Source organism: Phasianus colchicus, chromosome 6, assembly GCF_987193195.1.
Source record: "Phasianus colchicus chromosome 6, bPhaCol1.hap1.1, whole genome shotgun sequence".
In the NCBI taxonomy this organism is placed as follows: Eukaryota; Metazoa; Chordata; class Aves; order Galliformes; family Phasianidae; genus Phasianus; species Phasianus colchicus.
This window is the reverse complement of record NC_143441.1, coordinates 34503701-34523119: the sequence shown is the minus strand read 5'-3', so window position 1 is coordinate 34523119 and position 19419 is coordinate 34503701. Positions and strand designations below refer to the sequence as shown.

General features: G+C 37.6%; 1 protein-coding gene across 6 annotated transcripts; it reads left to right on the top strand.

The window, feature by feature from the left end:
• Positions 1-46: 46 nt before the first annotated feature.
• Positions 47-18960, top strand: NSUN6 (NOP2/Sun RNA methyltransferase 6). 6 transcript variants are annotated; one of them, XM_031614484.2, is made up of 13 exons: positions 47-424; positions 1198-1360; positions 3199-3293; positions 4029-4184; positions 5962-6038; positions 7185-7294; positions 8312-8465; positions 8719-8800; positions 9775-9894; positions 11640-11784; positions 13599-13747; positions 15451-15576; positions 18345-18960. In XM_031614484.2, the coding sequence occupies exons 3-13, from the start codon at positions 3219-3221 to the stop codon at positions 18555-18557; spliced, it is 1407 nt and encodes a 468-aa protein (XP_031470344.2). In that variant the 5' UTR covers positions 47-424; positions 1198-1360; positions 3199-3218; the 3' UTR covers positions 18558-18960. The 6 variants fall into 6 exon arrangements, with proteins under 6 accessions (XP_031470344.2, XP_089999048.1, XP_031470342.2 ...); XM_031614482.2 differs by having other exon boundaries at positions 48-424; positions 5959-6038; XM_090142920.1 differs by having other exon boundaries at positions 48-424; positions 3196-3293; positions 5959-6038.
• The last annotated feature ends 459 nt before the right edge of the window (positions 18961-19419 follow it).

Here is a 19419-nt window from a genome sequence, read left to right as displayed (position 1 = left end):
CGCCGCTGTGCGTCACTGTGTGCGTCAGCACGTACGCCCCCGCAGGTGGTGGCCGTGCCGTGAGGCCCCAGTAGGCCGCACTGGAGTATCCCTGGGCCGGGTCCTCGGCCCCGAGGCGTGTGGGCCGCGCTCGACCTTAACTGCGGCCGGAAGGCCTGACGGCTGGACAGGTTTTCTTTCCTATGGAAGAAAGCACTGAAAAATGATGGGGTTGTGGGCACTGTTGTGTGGGATGAGTTTATTCGCCAGCACTACACGTCGGGCCGGTGCCCGCAGCGCCGCCCTACCCATGGCGCCCGGTTGCCATGGAAATAGCCGGGCCGCCACCGCCCTGTCCGTCTCCAACCAATCACCTCGGCTGTAGGGGCGGGACTTCCGGCTGCTGTCCTGGAAGGAGGCGGGAGCGGCCCGGCGTGAGTTACAGGTGGGAGCGGGGACCCGTGAGGTGGGGGGCGGGGAGAAGGTTTGAGAGCGAAGTCGTGCTGGGGTCCTACGTGCCCTGCAGTGCCTCTGTGCTGAGCTCGCCGCCCAGCGGTAGCTGCCGGCAGGAGCACGGGGACGTTTATCGGGAGAGGATGAATTCAGCTATCCATCCCAGTGGAGGATGTGATCTGCCTTGTCCTTCCTCATTCGAAAGCAGTTGTGTTCCTTCAGGTCCCCCATCACTTCTCTCCGAACCTAAGCTACGTTCCTGAGATGCCGGCATTGCAGCTGCCCACACACGGTGCTGAGGCTGCCGGTTGCGTGGGTGTGCTCTGAACCCCCCCAGTTGTATGTTTTTAAAGTTTCCAGGTTCCATTTCTTTTGACTGCTCTTTTTAGCAGAATTGCTCATAGTTTGTGTGCTCTTCCTCTTGGGGAGGCAGGTTGAGGGGAAATGGATTTAAACTGAAAGAGGGTAGAGTTAGACTAGATTTTAGGAAGAAATTATTAACTTTGAGATACTGGGACGGGTTGCCCAGTGAGGTCCTGAACGCTGTCTCCCTGGAATCATTCAAGGCCAGGCTAGGTGGGGCTTTGAGCTGCCTGATGTAGTGGGAGGTGTCCCTGCCTATAGTGGGAGGATTGGAACTGGATGATCTTAAAGGTCCCTTCCAACCCAAATCATTCTATCATTTTTCTGATACAAGTTGTAACAATATTGTTAAGCTTCCTGTTGTTCCTTAATGCGTGCCCCTGCCCTGCATTTTTTGTTTAGAGCTGTGCATCTGAACTAAGGAGATAAGGAAGTTCTTCTGAGTCTTTGTCCTGACAAAAGAGGAGGTCTTGCTTGGAATCAGTCACTGCATATGTAACATACTTGTGGGAAACTTCTTCATTTGTAACATACCTCTTGGAAAAATTCTGCTTAGGTAACACAGGTAATGTGCATAATCAGAAGAATTTTTGTGTAAGCTATGCATGATAGGATTATCCCCATGCATCCAGTGCTGATATTAAAGAATTTCTGCTTTCTAACACTTAGTTTCCTGATCTTACAGTATCAGTTCTCTTCCCTGAACTAAGCACAGCAATAGTGGATTTCTTGTGTTTGTCACATGAATGCATGCGTTGAGTCCACGCTCCTTACTGTTCATGACAGAGCAGCTCTTCTGCAGTAACACTGTGTACCAGGCCCTGTGAAGTACTCAGGGTCTTTTTGCTTTTCCTGTTATGTATTCCTTGAACAAACACTTGGTTAAGTGTTCATTAACTGTTGTTAAAAACACAGATAATAGAATCACCAAGGTTGGAAAAGACCTCTAAGATCATCTAGTCCACCTACCCCCAATGTTTCCCCACTAAACCATGTCCCTTAGTACCACATCTAAACATTTCTTGAACACCCTTTAGGATGGTGTGAACATTATCCATGGTCTTGATGTGTTCCTTGTAGTGAGGGGCCCAAAACTGAACACAGTACTCGAGGTGCGACCTCACCGGTGCTGAGTGTAGAGGGAAGATCACTTCCCCATTCCTGCTGGCAACACTATTTCTGACACAAGACAGAATCCCATTGGTGTTCTTGGCTACCTGGGCACACTGCTGGCTCATGTCCAGGGCATTGACCAAACCCCCCCCGGTCCATTTCCTCTACACAGTCTTCCAGCCACTCTGCCCCAAGCCTGTAGCTTTGCCTACGGTTGCTGTGGCCGAAGTGCAGGACCCAGCACTTGATCTTACTGAACTCTATCCCACTGGCCTCAGCCCCATTATCCAGCCTGTCCGGATCCCTTTGTAGGGCCTTCTGGCAGACCAACACTTCCTGCCAACTTGGTGTCATCTGCAAACTTACACTCAATGCCCTCATCCAGGTCATCAGTAAAGATATTGAACAGAACAGGCCCAGGTCATCAATAAAGATATTGAACAGAAGAGGCCCCAATACAGACCTGTGGGGGACACCATTTGTGACTGGTCACTGGTCATGAGATGAAGTAGAGAAAAATTACAGAGAAGTAAAAGCCATTTTGGGGATGGACAGTGTAATTATTCACCAGACAGCTTGAACATTTTCCAGTAAGGATCAGCTGATCTATTCCTACTGTGATTTAAATACACTCAAGACAAAACTGATCTATAGTGCTTGCATAATTTTTTAAGCCTATATGAAAAAAAACCAAAAAACTGTCCACACACATGTTGTACATGAGGAAGCTGGAATCATATAAACTATAGAGAATGAGGTTAAGTTTCAGGAAGAGAAATCAGACAGAGAAAGATAATCTCTAAAAATGCGCAGATAGAATGAATTGAATAATAGAATAATTAGAATAAGAGTTTCAAAGATGGGACTCAGAAGAGTCAAAGCTAAATTCTGTGAGGAACCTCTGTGAGTGAATTTTACCAATAAATGGCAATTAGGGACTTTAATAGGACAGGGTTTAGAGGTGATGACATCTTCTTCATGTTTCAGACTGATACTGTAGCCTCATCTGGGAAACTTCCAACATCAAAGATACTGGTACCATCTTTGCAATGTGAGTGTTGTGCACTGCAGATTCTAGACATGTTACTTAGCCTATGCTGAAACCTAATAGATGATAGCATTACAGTCATGTTTGAATTTTTACTCAACATAGTGCATTGTTAAAACAGAAGAATCAGAAAGTTGTGCAGCTCAGTTTGTGGATACACCTTATGTTACGCTTGTAAACTTGAGTATTATGATGAAAAGTGCCAAGAAAATATGTTGCTCATTTCATTTCTTTACCAGCAGAATTTAAACACTAAAGGAAGATGTCTTTTTTCCCCAAAATCTCTTTCCAACATGAAGTTGAAGAGTATCTCAGCAAAGTGTTCAGAAATAATGAGGTATGTGAAACAGATACCACTGCTAATCATAGCAAATGCTTCACTAATTGAACACTTCATTATTTTCTGTAACCTTAATGCTTTAAAATAAGGCATTGTCTTGACATTATCCAAAGATTTTTAAATACAGTCCTATTTATATTATAAAATGATTCTTTAGGGCTGTTGGCTCAAAATAATGTTAAATATTTAACCTAAAGGGTATAAATCTGAGGCTTCAGTTTTGGATCCTGCTGCAGGATGATCATGCTGGAGATTAAGTGCACATATATTATTGAAAATATTGAGAAATACTCCCTTACCCAGGGCAAAATCAAAAATACTATAGATTAGTTATGATTTCCTAATGTCAGATGACACAAAAATGATGATGCTTTTGTATATATTTTTAAAAGTTAATTCATAGTTTTGAATCTGCTTGTCCATCTTCTCAGATATATTCTTTCTACAGTACCTACAGTATTACAGAACTCACCCCACAATTGTCTTCAGTATTTGCTGCAGACTATTTGGAGTGATTTGGCCATTTTTCCAACAAGTCCTTTTCTAGAAATTTATAAGGTTATCTCTGGAGCTGGGTCTCTGTTGCATAGACATTCCTCACTACTGCATACCATACAACCATTATTCCTTCCTTTCATTTAATGTTTATTTTGTGTTATGCTTCCACAGAGCAAGAGGCTATTGTGTGAATCTCTTTAATCCTTATTTTAAAATCTCTCCTTTCCTTGTCAGCTTATAACTGCTTTAGGTACAAAGGAAGCAGAGAGTAAATATCAATCTCTGTTAAGTCATCTATCTCATCCACCAGCTGTCACAACCGTTAGAGTTAATACCAACTTGGCCTCAGTTAAACACGTGAAAAAATTGCTGCTTGAAGAGATCCAGAAGGTTTGTGCAATTGCTTTGTTAAAGCAAAAATAGCAAGATGTTTCATCTTTTGCCTGAGTAAGAGAGCTTTTCATTATTGGAAACTATTCTTTAACTTAATACATGTCCACTAGTATTAACAATGTGTAGACATATTGATTTCCTGTCAGCATTAAATGTTAAATTAAAATTCATTATCTAGCAGTGTTCAGCATCTAATACATCCAAGAAAATTAACAAGGAAGGGAGAAAGATAATCAACTTTTTTTTCTAAATGGCTGATAGAGACCTTAGATAAGCTTAGGTTGCCACTGTAGTAAATACAGTACAGACATCTAAGTCTGGAGAAGATGGAAGAAGAAACAGTGAAAATCTGTAGTTCAATATACTGTGTTTAGCAACTTATTTTTAGTAAAGATTAAAGGAGATTGAATGAATATTTCATTCTGAAAACTGTTTGGGAAATGGAGAGAATCTGCATGACGAAAAATCTGCTGCCAGAGTGATGCCCTGCAGCAGCCATGAGTTTTTTTACTACTTGTTAATCTTCTGACCATTTTTTTCAATTTTTACTTACCTAAATTAAACATTTTATGCTTGATAATATATAAGCCATGATGTAGAAGAACTGGATTATTTGGAAGCTCTATCCTAATTCTTCAGTCTGTTTAAAAAGATCTGGTTCTTCAAGTAAATTATTGACGTTAGTGGGTGCACAGGGAGCTATTGCATGACAGGAGCCAAGATGCTTCTGTGAAGCAGAGGCAGTTGACAGTATTCTGTTGGCTAGAATGGTAATGAGTTACGCTAATTTTAGCTTGAATCTGGAAATGGGTACTGCAGTACAATATTTTGCTTAGAGGGAAAATGCTTTGCTGAAATCTGCATTGGCTGGCTTTTCATAACTTCTGGTATTTTTAATAGTGGTCATATTAGAAAAGAAAGTTTATGTAACTTTCTGAAAGTTTATGTAACAGTTTCTAGCAAAATTATGCAAATGGATCATTTTCTTTGTTAAGAGATAACATTTTCTGGATGCAAATTAATGATAGTTTTGCATGTTTGGGGTGCATATTTTAAAAGCCTCAAGTAAGCAGACATCTTTTTAAAGTCCCAGAATCATTTTAAAGGTGCAACTTGCCATTTCTTTTGCAACTTTATGCACAATCCAGCTCTCAGTATTCAATCAAATTTAAGTTGAAATGAGAAATAAAAACAGTCTTGTCAGCCACTCTGACACACAGACAATGTGTGAACTCAGACAATGCATGTATAGAGCTTAACAGTGACTTGCAATTAAGAATAGTAAAAAAAAGAAAAAAAAGTGATTTATAATTAACAGCATCAAAATCATAACAAATTAGACCCTATCTTCAATGTGTGTGTTACTGTGATGTGATGATAACCTGACACAAATTTCTTTCAGCAGAGAGTGAAAACAAGCAGTAGGGTTATGAGCCTCAGGACACTGTCCCACTCTCCAAAGTCAATTTTCTCAGTGAATCCCTTTATAGACTTGTTACTTCTCTATTTACTCATTATTTAGTGTTTTACATCTATATTTGTATTATGGATTGTCTCCCTATAGAACATTCCCTTAATCTCTCTCAACTGTTTTCTTTCTTTCTTTTTTTTTTTTTTTATCCATTTTTTATCCATTCAATTATGAATGGAAAAAGAAGTGTTTTCAATTTAATCAACTGGTTAAATATTAGCTTATTAGTCTTATTTACTGTGCATTTTTGTTTGTTTGTTTGTTTTAATTTAACTTAATGTTTAATTTAATTTAAATTAGCAGTTTAAAGGAACCTGTGTTCCAGTTCTTGAGCACCCACAACTCCAGGACATCTTATTAATTCCTGCTATTGGACCCAGGTTTGAATTTTTCAGTGTTTAACTTTAAAAATACATATTTTACTTGTAAATTTAATTTTAAACAGGATAACTAACTGGCAGTAAGTAAAGCACAACTTCATTTATACTGAGGCCTAGCAGACCATCACTATCTGAACTGGGTCATAGTTTTATTCTTAAAGGATACAAGAAATTGTATGCAGAGACAGTTAATTGTCTAAGAGATAAAGTTATTAAACAGAAAATGTGACATAACTGCATCCTCTCTGGAAAGCCAGGTAGATGGCAGACAGAAGAATTAAACTTTTGTGGAGGCTGGATAGAAAGTTATTGGGTAAAATAGATAATGCAGTGTTTTCTTCACCTGAAATCTGGTCCAGAATGAGACCTCAGGAGATTGGCATCAGTAACAATGGAAGGATTCCTGAATAATTTGTATCCCCTTCAGAATGATTATTTATTTTTAAGCTATATCTGGCTATTTCTATTGCTGCTTCTGTCTTTGCCCTTGGAGTTTCTTCAGTTTTATTGATTTCATTGAAGAACATTTTATTTGAAGTATCTTGTTCATCATTAAGACTAACATATTTTGGTATGTAACAGGATTAGATAGATCCTAAAGAAGCAGTTTTAGTTAGTAAATACTACATTCACACGAAATCTTTAAAAAATTTTGTAGAAACTTTTTCTGAACATTCTGTTCTTTTTATAATTGAACATGTTTACACTTTAATTACTTTGGGTAAAGCTTCACAATTCTTACTGGCAAAATTCCCTACGCCTTATCATGTGTTTATTATAGAAATACTTAGCAGTTGTTAAATACAAAGTCACGTTACAGTCATCTGGTCTAGGAAGGGATAAGGACTATTTCTTGATCTCAGTATAATTTATCTGTATTCCTATTCTAATAGTGGTAGAATGTGTCTCAATCTGGTTTATTTTGAGGACTGTATTGTAGTTGTTGTTGTTGTTTTCTCCTCTGTCCTGATTCCTCTGGAACTAAAATTAAACTTTTTAATTGACCACATGATAGCTACATATTTTTTCTTCTATACTGTAAGGTAAAAAAAAAAAAGTATGAACCACAGAGTTTACTTGGGAGAGAGAGAGATTTCTTTCAGTATTTTGTTTTTTTAACTGAATAATTGCATCCTGTGCTTTTAGGCAAGATTTAAAAAAATATGAGTCTGAAGTCATTGTTGGAGCACAGTGTGGGTACGCAGTACTTCGAGGAGCGCACGTTTATGTTCCTGGTATCATAGCTACTTCAAGATGTAAGAGTTCTCTACATTTAAAACTTCTAAGTAGGGAAGAAAAAACATTACCCCTCAATTAATTTCCAATAAATAATGTACTTTGTTTTGTCTTCTGTTCACAGCTGAAATTAATCTTATGTTATACAGTCAATACATATTTTATCTGGCTTTTGTTGGAAATTTTCAGTATTGCTGTGTGATACATAAGAAAATGACACGAAATTATTTCTCATTTTAAGTTCCCCTCACAGTATTTAAAACCTTAGCTGAAGTATTTGTCCTCAGAGATTTCATTTTCTTATATTCATTTTGGAAATCTTTTTCAAAGAACATGTATGAAAACCTGTCTTTTAAGTGTTTTTTTGTTTTGGTTTGGTTTGGTTTTTTAAACAAGTGACACTTTCCTGTCTTGGGGGAAAAAAAATGGGTGCTGCAACAAATGGATTGTAGCTGGATGACGTTGATGGTACCTAAATGTTAGCTGGATGTATGTTGATTGTGTAGGGAACAGTATTTCAAGAAGTATTTTCTCTTCATATAGCCACAAAGGCAGTTAACTTTACTATCCTTTCAGATTCCAACTTACAAATCTAGAAAAATAGATTTTTTCCCAGTGATAATTCATTTTTTATTGTTTATCTATGAGACACTGAGTAGAACCTTCTTTTTCAGTTGATGAAAAAATCTTCAGTTTTAATGCCATTTTCTTTAGAAATGAAAATTTGTGTTTTTCCATCTTTCAGCAGTGATGAGACAAGATAAAAATCTGCTAGGTAACCATGTGGACATATAATAAATAAACTAAAGGCTTGTCTAGCTGCTTAAGAAACAAGTCTGATTTGTAACTTAGTGGTTCTCAATAGCTCTAGATAATTGATAGTCATCATTTTTTATGCATGCTTTCAAGCTCAATGCCTATGAGGTCATTTATTTTGCAGTGATATAGGAGGTGAAGTAGTCTACTGAAAACCCTAAATTATTTGGTCCTTACTGGCAAGTATAAGATTAAATTCAAAATTTCTGTTCTTTGCCCAGTTGTGAAGGCTGGAGATTTAGTCTCAGTCTATTCGGATATTGAAGGGAAATGTAAAAGAGGAGCCAAAGAATTTGAAGGAGTCAAAGTTTTCCTTGGAAATGGGATTTCAGAACTGAATCGTAGTGACATTTTCAGTTTGCATGGCCGAATGACGTAAGTCCTTGGTAACAGCATTCTGTATCTATAGATATTTCCAATTATAAATGTAGATTTTTATCATGGTTTATCCAACTTAATGATGTCATTTTAAAGAACATCAATAGTAAAAGTATTTTTCTTGGCTGATTTATAATGGTTTCATTTTTGTAAGGTTTTGTTTTGAATTTCTCTATATAAGCATAATGATTTTAATAGTGTTAAAAATGATACACCTTTGTACTTGAAATAATTGTTCTGTGTTTTTCAGTGGGTTAGGCGTAAGAATGACAGAGCCAGTCTATCTTAGTCCTTCGTTTGACAGTGTGCTTCCTAGTCATTTATTTTTACAGGTAGGATTCTTGCCAAAATAAAAATCTGTACTGGTTGCAGAACAATGAGTATCCTCTGAGCACTCGTTATAGCAATACTCATTGTGTGTTACAGCACCTAATTATCTGCTTGAATTTAAAGAAAACAAAGAATAAATGTAGAATCTACATGTTTAAGTCAACTTAGGAGTTATTTATTTACTTAGAGGTTCTTTTTGCACAAACACTCCATAGAACCTTTTAGTTATTGGAATCTGCCTTATGAACTACAAGACACGAGCCTCTTTCAAGGCACCCACTTCTGTAGATAAGGAGGAAAATTTTCAAATAATTGACCTTAAATTGAAGAGAACTTGAACTTGACTGGTATTTTTTAAAATATAAATACAAACATTCCCTGGGTTTAGAAAGACCCTCCAAAAATTAGTTTTACTCTGTAAAGCAAATGTAAATTTTATCTCAAATAAGCCCTCCTTCAGTGATATTCTCTGAAATGGTAAATTACTTCATTTGATATGTATAACAATCACTCAGATTTGTTCTGCTTAAACAGTTAGCACAGTTCAGCTTCTCAGTACCTTAATTTAGCAACTTTAAATTCCTGCCTATTCATCTAATTGCTTGATACTAAACTACACCAATATGTTTCAATAAACCAAATGAGTATAAAATCCTAGTAACATACAGAACTACCCTATGTCTATGGTAGTATCAATTATTTTCAGTTTTAGCAGTGTAGCCTCTCTAGCCACAAATCCTTAAACTTTAGTCATGGATACTCACATGTGGCTTTAAATAGACAAGAGCCAATGGAGACTTCAGACATGTGCTGTCTCTTTTAAATATTTCATTTTCTGGTAAGGAACCAACAGCAATATCTTAAGTGTCTTAAGTGCTGAATTTTATGTTTATTTTTAACATGTTTATCATTCCTTATTCCAGGACTTGGTGTAGGCCATAAGGTTTGAATTCTCCTGTTTTTGTTTTTATGATAGAACTTACCTTCAGTCGTTGTCAGCCATGTTTTAAACCCTCAACCAGGAGAAAGAATTTTGGACATGTGTGCTGCACCTGGAGGAAAAACAACCCATCTTGCAACATTAATGCGTGATCAGGTAAGAGAAGTCACTGCGCATTTTCTGTCTCAGTGGAGAAAGTCTGAGCACCATCATTTTAACAGATCTGTCAAAATGCATGCAGATAACTTAGAATAGCAAGCCACCAATACTCGAACATTCTGCTTACAGTGTATTTTGTTAGTAACTGAAATGAGCACAGAGTACTAAAAGGTTGCCATCCCACTTAAGACCTGATTTGCTGCAAATTGATGTGGTGTTGAAATATATGTTTGCTTTCACTTATTTGTAATGGAAGAATTTGTTGCCTTGCACGTTACTTAGAAATACGCTGGATTAATGAAACTGAGGATTTATGGGAATCACGGGTTGCTGCTGTGTGCTGAAAGAATGTGTAGTTTTAAAGTAGGATTTGGGAACGGCTAAATTTTGAGGATTTGTTACTGTCCAGAGCCCAGTCCAAACCACAATTTTTCCCCAGATGTCTTAGAGGAAACTTTTGCAGTCGTGATTGGAATGGGCCAGGTGGGGGAGACTTGTTGTATCTCAGTCTGTTCGTGTTGCTGAGTGCCTCTCAAGACAAGAAATTATCTTAGTATGTCCACAGTACAGCACATGTGCAGTAAAGCCACCATTTCAGCAACAGCCCTAACAACTTTTCAGCACCATCAGAACTTAAATGTGCATGTACAACAGGGGAGAAGCAGTGGCATCAGATCATTGAGTGCTCATGTCAGAGATGATTTAGCTCACAGCAGCTGGGGGCTAGAAACAATTGAAACAACATAAATCCTTTTCTTTCTTTCCAGTCCTACACCAACAAATTGGCTAACGTGGTTACAACCAGTCAACCAGTACCTTCACTAACTTTTTTTTCTTTCTTTCTTTTTTCTTTATGCATTCTACCTATTTTTTTATACAGTCATGTTGCTCCTCCGTTAGTCTTCTAGAGAGCTATCACCAAATAAAAAAGAAATAATCATGTTTTCTCAGAAGATCTGAATTACTGTAGCAATTCCATTCATAGTTATTGGTCTTTGGCTATGAGTTGTTTGTTTCCCTTTTTTCTGTTTTTTGAAGGTTGTTTTTGAAGGTTGATTTCTGTTCTGGATTTCACTTACAATACTGAAAAATGTTTTCTTTCCTGTTTACAAACTTCATCTAGCAAGTAGTGCTGTATGTCTGTTTTGATTTGATTTATCCTGCAGAGATTTTTTATTCCTAGCTGAAAGGAATGATGCAGTATTTGTCACTACTGTGAGTGTAATGGTATTTTATGAACCTCAGCCAGAGGTACAGCTGCGAGTCTCTTTTTCTCAGAACTGAGCTGTATGTAATAAGATTTCCACACAAATTTAAAATCTGTTTACCTATTTTACCACATATTTAAGACTTCTACCTTTTAACAAATTATCTTTTTTTTTTTTTTTTACCTAATTTAATGCTCAGTAAAACATTACAAAACAAACAAGAAAATACAAACAAAATTGTGTTGAAAGTCAGACAGTATAGGTTCCCATTTTGGAGTGATCATGCCAAACAGGGTATATAGAACTCCAGACCATTATCTATCCTAATAGGGGTGTCATGGAAAACATGGGAGAACAAGGACTACTGGGGTGTAGATTTAAAAATAATATCATTCTTTAGGGAAAACTAAGCTCCATTACCCTGAACAGAAAGAAAAAAATAAATAAATCAGGAACTGCATATCCACTTAATCCCTATGCTTTCAATTAAAACAAAAACAAACAAAAAAACCCCAACCAACTCTTTTTTTTCAGGGTGAAGTAATAGCAATGGACAAGATCGCTAACAAGGTCAAAAAAATTAAGCAGAATGCTGAATTACTACAGTTGAATTGTATAAAGGCATTTTGCTATGATGGAACAAAAGCACTGACAGCTGAGAAGAGAGAGGATAAACAAGGTAAAGTAAACAATTTGGATAACAGTAGTATTAAGAATAAATGTCAGGTTTTTATCAGTAGTATTAAACCAGTCATCAGTCCATAAGTTTTTCAAATCCTGGCAGATAGCTCAGCTGCTTCAGCCTGTGGAAGTCCTCCTATTTTCTTCTCTGTTGTGATTTTCAGCTTCTCCATAAAGCAACTACAAAGGTCAAACTATCTGACCTTATCACAACCTAATATGCTCAAAAGGAATGCATTCCCTTTCCAGGTAGTATCAGAGATTGACGAAACCTTAAACCTTCTTTCATGATAATACTTAACCACATACTCTGTACTGTTTTGCTTAGTCTGAGAAATAAATTACTTCTGCAGAATTGCTTGGTTTTTCTGCCTCAAAATCCTCATCTGTAAAATTGGGTTATTAATACCTAACTCCCAGTAGTATTGCAAAGTTTAGTTCATTGATGTTTGTTCAGCTGTTTAGGGGAAAGCAATAAAACAGTGTATTATTTTGAGTTTCATTTGCTTTTCTGAAGTACTGTATTTATGATACTGGTTCTGTTCCCATGATGGAACGATTTAAGCAGTATCTGCTGTCTAGATTATTTTTAGTTTGTTGTGCAAAGTGTGCTGTTCTTTCTCACTCTGTTTTATTCCAGTGACTGGTTAGCCTAAGTAGGGATCAGGTTGCGTAATTCACCTTCCTTGTCCCCATCCCTTATTGTCATTCCTGTTTTGCAGGAAATAAAGTATTTTTCTTAATCATCTATGAATGTAAGATATTGTAGGTGGTTCGTAGCACTTGCACAGATGAACAAGAGCTAGCTATAATACTGAGAGATCACGAAGGCTTATCTGTACATCCCTGCAATTATGACATACGACATATTTTGAAAGCTGAATTAAAGGTAGATAAATCAGTAGTGCCAAAAGAGTCTCATCTGGTGATAGTGGAACAATCTAGGTAGCAGTAATGTGAAGTCATCCACTCCTTTTCACTTGTGACCTGCTTCCTTCCATATTTCAGGAAGAGAAGAAGAAAAGGAGGCAAAGCACTAAATGTCTCTCTTCCTCATTGGTTACTCAGATACACATACAGAGCTCCTTTTGTCTTGGTAGTCCTGAGCTGAATTGTTTCTTGAGCACTACAGCAATAGATATTTTGGGGCTCTTAAACTAGTGGGATTTGGGAAGGTGAAAGGACAGGCTCTGCATAAAGAAGGTACATATTTCTTTATCTACCCAGGCAGTATTCAGAGGTAGCACCCATCTTTTCCATCCTTCTTTACTGAATTGTTCTGCTGCAGAGGCAGCATGTGGAAAAAACTAATAGAATTTGAATGTCTAGTATTTTATGTTATCAAGTGCTCTATTTTCTGTGTGAATTGCATGAAGATTTATATAGGCAGTCCAATTCTTATTACTTAAGGCAGTCTTAATGGTTAACGATGCACTTCTCTCGGTTTGATCACTTATGAGCTGTCTATGTTTCATAACAACTTATATGCACAACTGTGCACCTAGCACCTCTGACCAATCTTAACTTCAACATGCTTGTTTTTATGTTTATTTTCAAAATATCAGTTGAAAAATGTTGATATCTAAAGCGATTATGCACTGTTTGAGTTCACAGAACTGTAATTCCTTTTCTGTCAGACAAAATCTACCACCAGCACTGATGAAACTTGTCTCTAGCTGAGATCACTTTCGCACATACCATCTATAGGACTTTTATGTTTTATGGCAATTAAGCTGTAACAGTCTGCCATTTCCTATGGTGAAGTCTCAAGGAAAGAGGAGATACATTTTACATTTTTTTTTTTTTTTACAGAAGGACCTCCATTCTTACCAGAGTCATTTGATCGAGTTCTTCTTGATGCTCCATGCAGTGGGATGGGACAGAGACCAAATATGGCTTATTCCTCAACTTTAAAGGAAGTGACATCTTACCAGCCACTGCAGCGCAAGCTTTTCACTGTGGTACGTATTAATTATTGAATAGCTCAATTAAATTGATAATAAACAGTTTTGCAGTGTAAAACTTAACGTCACTTGCCAAAACGTTGCTTCATTTTCCATACCTTTTCAGCAGTTAGGTGCTGGGATGCATACATTTCAAAGTTCTCTCTATTCAGGGCAAATGTAGCACCAGAGTTCCATTAAACATTTCCATAAAACTGCTGTTTTGCAGAATGTCCCTCTTTCTAAATATGTTTCACATCTGCTTGCCCTTTTCTAGGTTTTTCATTCCTAATTATTGTTCCTAGCTGTTTCTACATTGCACTTTTATTTGCTATAATGATACTAGAAACCATTAAGTCTAACCTCTTTCCTTTTCTATCACTGGGTAGTGTTATTAAGGTTTTATTTTTCCAACTACAGTTTCTTCTGTCACAAAACCATCTGCAGTTCTCAGCTTATTCCTAAATTTAATTGAAGAATATTGAAGTATGTGCATTTTGCCTGATTTCCAGCTGGTCTTTTGTTATCCTTTGTCTTTGAAGATCAGTAGTTCCCAGAACACTTAGACTTGTTCTTCTGCAGATGTATGCTAGGGTATAGCCCACTCTTTTGAAGCTCAAGTATTTGATATTGACTTCTAGCCATTGAAATCTCAGTTTCCTATTCTTCTAAAACATTCTTCTTTTTTTCTCCTTAGAGTAAGTAGTGCAGTTTTCTTTATGTTGTTTCTTTTGGTACAAGTTAAAAAACTTAAGTCATTTGTTCAGCTTTGTTTTCTCTCTTTCAGGCTGATGAAGTCAAAGAGGAGGAAAGTTGAAATCAGTTAGGAACACTTAAATATTTACAAAACAAGATAGTGTTCTCCTGTCTTTCATAAACCCCCTTTTTTAAGCAAAGTTGATGACAGCATTAGCATTCAGTTAGCCTTTCAGCTCCACCAGATCTGCTGCTAGGTGAAGTCAGTTCACTGGAGCATGGGAAAGCTGCCTTTAAACAACAGTAAACAAAAACCTCTGTATTTTTCTATTCTTTTTCCCTTTGGTTTTGTTGGTTTCAGTTTATAATAATTGACAAGGTCCAAGTCACAGAGCAGATGAAAGTGTGTTTTGTGGAGCAGCGTGAACTCTTACCACTATCTCACATAGCCTGCAGTGGTACTATATGGAATAGATGCTGGAGCGCACAGCCAGGAGGCCATATTACAGCTTCCCTTGTTCATAGGAGCACCCTTACCCTGATACCGAAGGACAAGATTTCCTGAAGCTTTTGTAAACCTGAATTATACTTATTCAAAGTGAATTACAGCTTGAAAAGAAGCACAGATATAACCATGCCAAATATATGGAACAGCTGACATCTAATATCAGTGACAGAAATACTATGTAACTATCAATGCTTGGCAGCATGTGATGAAAACAAAACTAATCTGTATGAGATATGCAGAGCTGCACAAATAACAAATCCTACATGGTGAATCATCTGAGTAGCATTAAGAAAGTGCATGAACTATAATGCCGATTTTGAAAGAAAAGCCTTTCTAATCTGTGTGAACCTTTAATGTATGCCCTGAGAAGAATTAGCATTCCAATGTTGTTTTAGACAGAAAGATTTAAGTGTTAACTTTTAATATTATAGCTTAACAATTTCTTGGTTACTGTTACTTTATATGAAACGTTTTGCCTTTAAATATAAACTGAAATGTTGTTTCTTTTTCCCTGCAGGCAGTGAAATTACTGAAGCCAGGAGGTGTCTTAGTATATAGTACATGTACAATTACACTTTCTGAAAATGAGGAGCAAGTTGCATGGGCCCTGGAAACTTTTCCATGCCTCCAGCTTCAGCCACAGGTACTGGTATTAATAGGATGCTTGACTTGTTTTGGCACCATAAGGGCACTCAGTATATTCACCATCAATAAATCTCTTTTTTACTATAGAGTTTTAACTAGGGATAAAACTAGGGATAAAAATAATACAAGAATTTCTGATGCTCTTCAAACCTTTTTTCATGCTTAATTGAGCTTCACTTAGGGAACATTAAGTAGTTTCCCACTGTGTGCTGAGGTTGTTTTGATTTGTACAACAATCATTTAACACACAAGAGGAATAAAAGACCGCTCAGATAAGTTAAAATTTCTCTTGCTATTCTTTCTTTATATGCATGTATTTTATTTTCTTTTGCTGCCCATTAACAAGAGGTGAAAAAATTTTTATTAAAGTTCCTGAAGCAGTGAAGATTATATAAAGGATGGGAAATAACTTGAAGGAGGATTTTATATGCATGGGAGCCATCTTTGTGTTACATAAAGAATGAAGGAATAAATTTATTTCAAGCTCAGTGGCCCAAGACTGTACCTTGTCTTTTTTAGAGCCAGTGACTGTAAAAGTGCCTAAGGGGAGAAAGTATATAGGGAGATACTAGAATTTGTACCCACACTGCCTACCTTTGAAAATCACATCACCTTTATTAGTACCTTGAGACAGTTTATCTGCTTATGTGATGATTTGAAGTGTGTTAGTTGTATGTCATCACGGCATTGAGAAGAAGCCTAATCTGGTACCTGTTCAACAACTTGTGCATTCCTTAATGCCTTGTATCTGTCTTAAGAGTTTGGACGTATCTTTTAACTAAAAAAACTTAAAAAATACACAGTCGTGTACAAGAAGAAAATATATGAAGGCTGCCAAAGATTTAAGAGGACCAAAGCTTTTCTTAAAGATTTATATGCCAGGGTTTCTCTGCCCATTGGTACAAATTCAAACTTTCATCTATATTAGAATTGTTTTTCAATTCCAGCTCTTTCAACTGACATCATTAAGTAAAGCTTAACAGCATGGGAAATTGTCCTCAGCAGAATGACAAAGCAAAACTTAAGTCCTATTAACTTAAATGCAAGATTCCGACTTGATAGACTTGATACCTCACCAGTAATATACTTTGAATGAAGTACTTTTTTTCACACAAAAATGACATTTATATAAAAGCTTTGTGTATAGCACAGTTTAAATAAGATGACACTGAATTATTTACCCACAGATGGTCTATCGTGTCTTATAAACAGCTACCCTGCTGAAGTGATCTCTTCCAATGACAAGGAAGGTGGAATCTAGGGTTGACTCACCATATGCTCCTTCACTTATTTCTTATGTTCTTTCTGTCTCTCAGCGGACACCTGCTTTTTACCCAGCCCACTATTTCCCACAATCTCATTTTGGCAACAGGTCTTGGAATCAGGCTGTGTAAGGCAAAACAGGAGGTGGAGCCACCAGTATTGATCTCAGAGGTGGAGGTTACTGCATGACAGCTGATCCTGTGCCTGTGCAGACTTACTGCCTCTTAGGGATTTACATACAGGAGATAATATTGTCTATCAGCTTCAATGTAGTAACTGATCTGGAAGGAAAAGGGAAGAGATAGATGGCAAAACTGGTCTCTGAACAAGCAAGTCAATGCACCCTGGATTTTCTGCAAAAATCCCCTTCTGTTCCAGTAATTCAAGTCACCACCCCTTTCTCCCTTTGTATGTTGATTTTTCTTAGTTTCCAACAGATGCCTCTTTTTGTCTCTTACCTGGAAAGCGCTGAATTCCTGTTAAAGGAAAGAGAAGAATTGGGCAGCAGCTTCCCAGTTGCCCAGCTTTACAGCTGGCAGTGCATCCTTAAGCAGTTAACTCACATCATGTGCTGATGGGGTGAGCACCTGTGTTAGCAAAGTCTGAGGGCCCGAGAAACAATCTGCTCTTTGCTGCATTACAGATTAACAAAGGAGTTCTTTATTTTGCTATTGCCACACCAGCTTTTACAAATGTTGTTCTGTCTCCTAACTGAATGCATTAGATTAATGATCCAGCTAAGAATCAGCATATTTATTAAATAAAAAGGAGTCAAGGCATCACAGGGAGCGCTAAGAAAAGGGGTGAGGCTGAGAAGACTTCACTCCTATTGTGCCAAATTTTGATGCCAAATGTCCTCCTGAATTCAGATGCCTATGCCATTCCTTCCTCTGTGTCCTATACAGACGTGTCCCATTTACCCACTACATCTAATTACATAACACAGAAAATCTGAAGCGCCAAATTTTTCTGCTGTATCATCTTCTTCCAAAACAATGCCTCTTTAGGCAGTGTTATTTCATTCTCTCCAGTTGAAGTTTTCTATGTGAAGAATCCAGGTATTTCTATTAGTGTTACTAAGCAATGGACTATGGAATCTCTCTTTTTGAAAACTTGTGGTTGTTTACACAGGAGTGCTTCAGCATTTAAGTGAAAAACCTAAAACTTTCACATGCATTGGCTGCTGCTAACAGCCTTCTTGTGATTGGTAGGGATTTCACTCTTTTGGGACTGATTTAGACTTACGTATGTCACCATCCTCTGTAAGTGGTCCAATCACTAAACAAGCAGGCTAAGTGGGCTTGGCCACACCACCAGCACCCCGGTGTTGGCCATGCTGTATGCACTCATACATGCTTGCCAGATTAAGAAAGGGGGGGCCATGTAACTTCTGAACTTCCCTGCGGTGTACATGATACAAACCTAGCATGTCTGCATTAAATTAGGCAGCTCTGCAAATACTTTACTGATGTGGTAATTTGCTTTTCTTTGTTACTTCCAAAGGAACCTCACATTGGAGGAGAAGGCATGAGGGGAGCCGGACTGGCACTCCATCAGTTGAAGCTGCTGCAGAGATTTGATCCATCTGCTGGGACTCTGCAAGGAACAGATATGGAGTCTTTGCAAGATTGCAAGGAAGAAGATTTGGTTTCACTGGCAAATAAGGACTGTATAGGATTTTTTATTGCAAAATTTATGAAGTTGAAGGGTAAATAAACATCTAGCAATACAACCTGGAAAAATACCTCTGTGACCCTAAGAGCAGTTCAGACGTGAAGTGCATGTGGTGGTGCTGCGAGGTTGCCAAGCCAATCGGTGACGGCAGGGTTGCCATGGCAGCACTACAATCTGCCAGCTGTTCTGCTGGGAAAGAGCCACAGGTTGCAGAAAGTCGGGGCTGGGGGAAGGGCAGCATCATTTTTAGGTCTGTTTGCTTTTATATTCACAGCAGGTCAGTGCCTGGATGACAAGTATGTTCAGTAACTTCTGCTTCTGTCTGTTATCTCTCGCTGTGTGAGTGGCTTACCTAGTGCAGGAGAAGTGGGAACAGGGGCTGGGGGGTGGCAAGGTAAGCTCCTCTGTGAAATGCAAGCAGAAATAAAACAGACGGGAACCATTACTGTGAATTCTGGAATAAGCTTTTTCTGTGGAGGTTTACCAATAGTTAATGCTTCATTAAATAGGTCTTGGAACACTGGAACATTTTGCAAATAACTTTTATAAATTGATACTTAGAACCTCATTTCTCTTTTATTTTAATACAAGCAAGATTCTCTGTACACATAGTATATACACGAAATACGATTAGGCTTTGTAGCAGGTCTTTTATAGCAGCATGAATATATTAAACCATCTCACTCTGGGAATGTAAATAAATATTATTTCAACATCAAACTTCCCATGCATAAACTGTATTGGTTCTGAAACAGCCGTCTGGAGTGGCTACCAATGACAACTTTAAAATCAAACATTTGCAATAGAAAGGGCTACAGTTGTGATCAAAATATCAAAAGACAGAAAACAGTGCGTTAATATCATCTGAAATGTTGCAAATCACCTTTCAAACAACTAAGAATAT

Bases quoted from the DNA above. Each gene is read 5' to 3' on its own strand.
- NSUN6 (XM_031614483.2), top strand. From the start codon at position 3,219: ATGTCTTTTTTCCCCAAAATCTCTTTCCAACATGAAGTTGAAGAGTAT. The intron at 4,185-5,958 runs GTTTGTGCAATT...AATTTAAATTAG, and splicing joins TGCTTGAAGAGATCCAGAAG to CAGTTTAAAGGAACCTGTGT. The intron at 15,577-18,344 runs GTACTGGTATTA...TTACTTCCAAAG, and splicing joins GCCTCCAGCTTCAGCCACAG to GAACCTCACATTGGAGGAGA.